The sequence below is a fragment of the Scomber japonicus genome, chromosome 23 (assembly GCF_027409825.1).
Source record: "Scomber japonicus isolate fScoJap1 chromosome 23, fScoJap1.pri, whole genome shotgun sequence".
Taxonomy (NCBI): Eukaryota; Metazoa; Chordata; class Actinopteri; order Scombriformes; family Scombridae; genus Scomber; species Scomber japonicus.
The window spans coordinates 23,834,567-23,838,199 of NC_070600.1; the positions used below are offsets into that span (position 1 = coordinate 23,834,567).

The 3,633-nt window shown below is 41.6% G+C and overlaps 1 protein-coding gene across 1 annotated transcript in view; it reads right to left on the reverse strand.

Annotated features, from left to right (window-relative positions):
- The window catches only part of cct2 (chaperonin containing TCP1, subunit 2 (beta)), a 19,880-nt gene extending 16,677 nt beyond the window's left edge, over positions 1–3,203 (reverse strand). The window contains exon 1 of the mRNA XM_053343992.1: positions 3,180–3,203. Coding sequence (XP_053199967.1) covers positions 3,180–3,182 — 3 coding nt within the window. The 5' untranslated portion in view covers positions 3,183–3,203. The remainder of the gene's footprint in view (positions 1–3,179) is intronic.
- Positions 3,204–3,633: the final 430 nt, after the last annotated feature.

The following is a 3,633-nucleotide window of genomic DNA, read 5'->3' on the forward strand; positions in this document are numbered from 1 at the left end:
TCAAACCGCCTTTCCCTCCACCGAGCAAGATCTTATCCTGGAGGACGAGAGGAAGAGAGGAAGAGAAGAAGAGAGGAAGAAGAACAACTTTCATTATATCTATAGAGATTATGGTTGATTTGGTGTAGAGACTAATTATGAGTCAGAATATGAACAGGATGTAAAGCAGGACGTCAAACTCATCTTCATTCAACACCACATACTGAACTATGTGATCTGATGTGGGCCAGATTATTAAAAAGATGGAACGGAAAGAAGGAAGGAAGGGAGGAGGAAATATGGAAGGAAGAAAAGAAGGAAGAGAAGAGAAGACAGGAAGGAAAAAACTGAAGGAAGAAAGAAAGGGAGGAGGGAAAGATGGAAGGAATAAAGGAAAGGAGGAAGGAATAAAGGAAGGGAGGAAATATGGAAGGAAGAAAAGAAGGAAGGAAGAGAAGAGAAGACAGGAAGGAAAAACTGAAGAAGAAAGAAAGGGAGGAGGGAAAGATGGAAGGATGGAAGAAAGGAAAAGATGGAAGGAAGAAAGAAAGGAAGGAAGGAAGGAAGGAAGGACAGCTAGAAGGAATAAAGGAAGGAGGAAGGAAGGAAGGAAGGAAGGAAGGAAAGATGGAAGGAAGAAAAGGAAGGAAAGATGGAAGGAAGAAAGGATAGGAGGAAGGAAAGATGGAAGGAAGAAAGGAAGGGGAGGAAGGAAAGATGGAAGGAAGAAAGGAAGGAAAGATGGAAGGAAGAAAGGACAGGAGGAAGGAAAGATGGAAGGACAGCTGGAAGGAAGAAAGGAAGGGAGGAAGGAAAGATGGAAGGACAGCTGGAAGGAAGAAAGGAAGGGAAGAAGGAAAGATGGAAGGACAGCTGGAAGGAAGAAAGGAAGGGAGGAAGGAAAGATGGAAGGAAGAAAGGAAAGAAAGATGTAAGGAAGAAAGGAAGAAAGGAAGGAAGAGAAGACAGAGAAGGAGGTCTGCAGTAATGAAAACTCACCATTCCCCTTCGGTCCCAGAGTGCTCTTCACCAGATCTCCGATGGCGATGGCGCCGATGAAGGACACGACGAAGGAGCAGGAAACAGGAAACAGGAAACAGTTTCAAAGGTGGAATTAAACTAAAATTAAAAATAAGAGCAGATTCAGTCAGTGTCAGAATATAAACTCACCAGTCGAGCAGTCTCAGCTTTCTCCTCATCAGCTCCATGTTTGAAGATGTTGACCGGTGCCATCGATAGGGACGCCTAAAGAGAGGAAGATGAAAGGAAGAGAGAGGAAGGAAAGATGGAGACATCAGTTAATACATTAATATCATCAGGAGGAGAGAGAGAGAGAGAGAGGAGGAGAGAGAGAGAGAGAGGAGAGAGAGAGAGAGAGAGACACACACAGCAGAGAGAGAGAGAGAGAGAGAGAGACACAGAGAGAGAGAGAGAGAGAGACAGAGAGAGAGAGCTAGAGACACGAGAGAGAGAGACACACACAGAGAGAGAGAGACACACAGCAAGAGAGAGAGAGAGAGAGAGAGGAGAGAAGAGAGAGAGAGAGAGAGAGAAGGAGAGACACACAGAGAGAGAGAGACACAGAGAGAGAGAGAGACACACACAGAGAGAGAGAGAGAGAGACCAGAGAGAGAGAGAGAGAGACACACACAGAGAGAGAGAGACAGACAGAGAGAGAGAGCAGAGAGAGAGAGAGCGAGCGAGAGACAGAGAGAGAGAGAGAAGAGAGAGAGAGAGAGACAGAGACAGAGAGAGAGCGAGAGAGACAGACAGAGAGAGAGACAGAGAGAGACGAGAGAGAGAGAGAGAGAGAGAGAGACAGACAGACAGACAGACAGACAGACAGACAGACAGAGAGAGAGAGAGAGAGGAGAGAGAGAATTTAGGATTATTTTCTAGATAAATAAACTCCTTGTTTGGTTAATCCCCTGTTTCCCAAAGCTGAAGGTGACGTCAGCAAATGTCTAATATCCACAACTCAAAGATATTACAGTTTAGGAACAAAGCTTATTGTATAAAAGTGACATCAATAAACTGAGAATTTAATAATTATCAGTAATTATACACCCAAAAAAAACCCTCAGCAAAAACATGTTTAATACTAAGGTTAGTGTTAAATAAGGGTTAGCAAGATAAGATGCTACAGTTAACTAACCCTTAATTGTTCAGTGATCATGTTTATGGACGCGGATGTTTTAATTAAGTTTTTATTTTGTTGTGAACTTGAATAGTCATCTAATATGAAGAGTTAGAAAAGGGCTCACAAGATGATTCTTTTGTTCATAGTTAAGTCTATTACATTATATAGTTAATACAAGTATTTGATTTTAACAGTTAAGGTCTTAAAGTGTTGGTACATAGCAAACAATTGATGGAGATTATAACACTCAGATTAGTCTAAAAATGGCTTTCTGCGCTAAAAGGACCCAAAAAAGAGAGATTGAGAACCGAACCGTGGCCTTAAAAAATAAAATCGTATCGAGGATTTGATCGTGACATCCTCTATTATTTAGTGGGGCGGTGTGTGACTGTGACTCGACCAAAATTGTAGGCGTGGACGGAGCTATTAAGTCCGAGGCGTCTTTGAACGCAGCATCCTAGAAACCGCTAGAAGCTTTTTTCAGATCAACGGTTCAAATAATTACCCAAAAAAAAACACAAAAAACTGCCAAAAACCAAGCATTTAGTTAACATCTATAACCAATACAAGCAGTTGTTATGTCTCTCGGGTAGGCTGTGTTCATTATTATCCCCTAAATTTAATAAATAAAGAGTAATAAACGGCTGACTAGTCCTCCCTGACAGCACAAAGACTGATGCTAATGAGCCAGCTAAACCTAAACCAACGGGAGCATCTGTCTACTACAACTCACATGTTCAACCTTTCAGTAACTATTTGTATAGCTGCTGCAAAGCCCGTAGCTTCATCACATTCATTCATTTTATTTGTATATTAAACACAACAGCGTTAAGAGTTAGCTTAGCCGCAGTCACAACGCCCATGTGCTTGTGCTCGCCGGTTAGCATCTCCGGCTAACAACGAGCTAAACTAACCGCTACAAACAAACACAAACGGAGCGCTAAAAACATAAAACAGCGTCTGCATGAGGTTGTCTACGTGTAGATAAGACGCTGTGTTGAGGTTTTAAAGCGTTTAAAACGGGTTAAAAAGGAGGATAAATGAGTGTAAAAAGGCTCACCATGATGTCTGTGATTCTGGAGACGCACAGAAGAAGGGCTGGACGGAGGGAGTGACGCAGTTACGTAAAAAAACGTAGCGCTGCGTTCAAGGCTGCGTTACAGTGGTGGATAAATGGACCTTAAAAGGAGAGGCTCACTATTGTGGAAGTGTGTTTTAAGACAATATGAGAGCTTCAGCCAAATGGGTTTGAATCTATCTATCTATCTATCTATCTATCTATTTATTTTCACTCAGTGAACATAAAATCTGTTTTATAATTAATCTATCATCATCTCATAAAATACAATTTAGCTTTAAGATGCTTTTGGGGAACTGGCCCAGCACCAGTTAAAATGTACTTTAAACCACCAGTCTCTTTGTTTCCATTGGTTCAAACCAGAAATGTTCCCTCAGCAATGTATACTTGAAGAAATACAGAATAAAAACAGAATGCATGGTGCAAAATTACCACA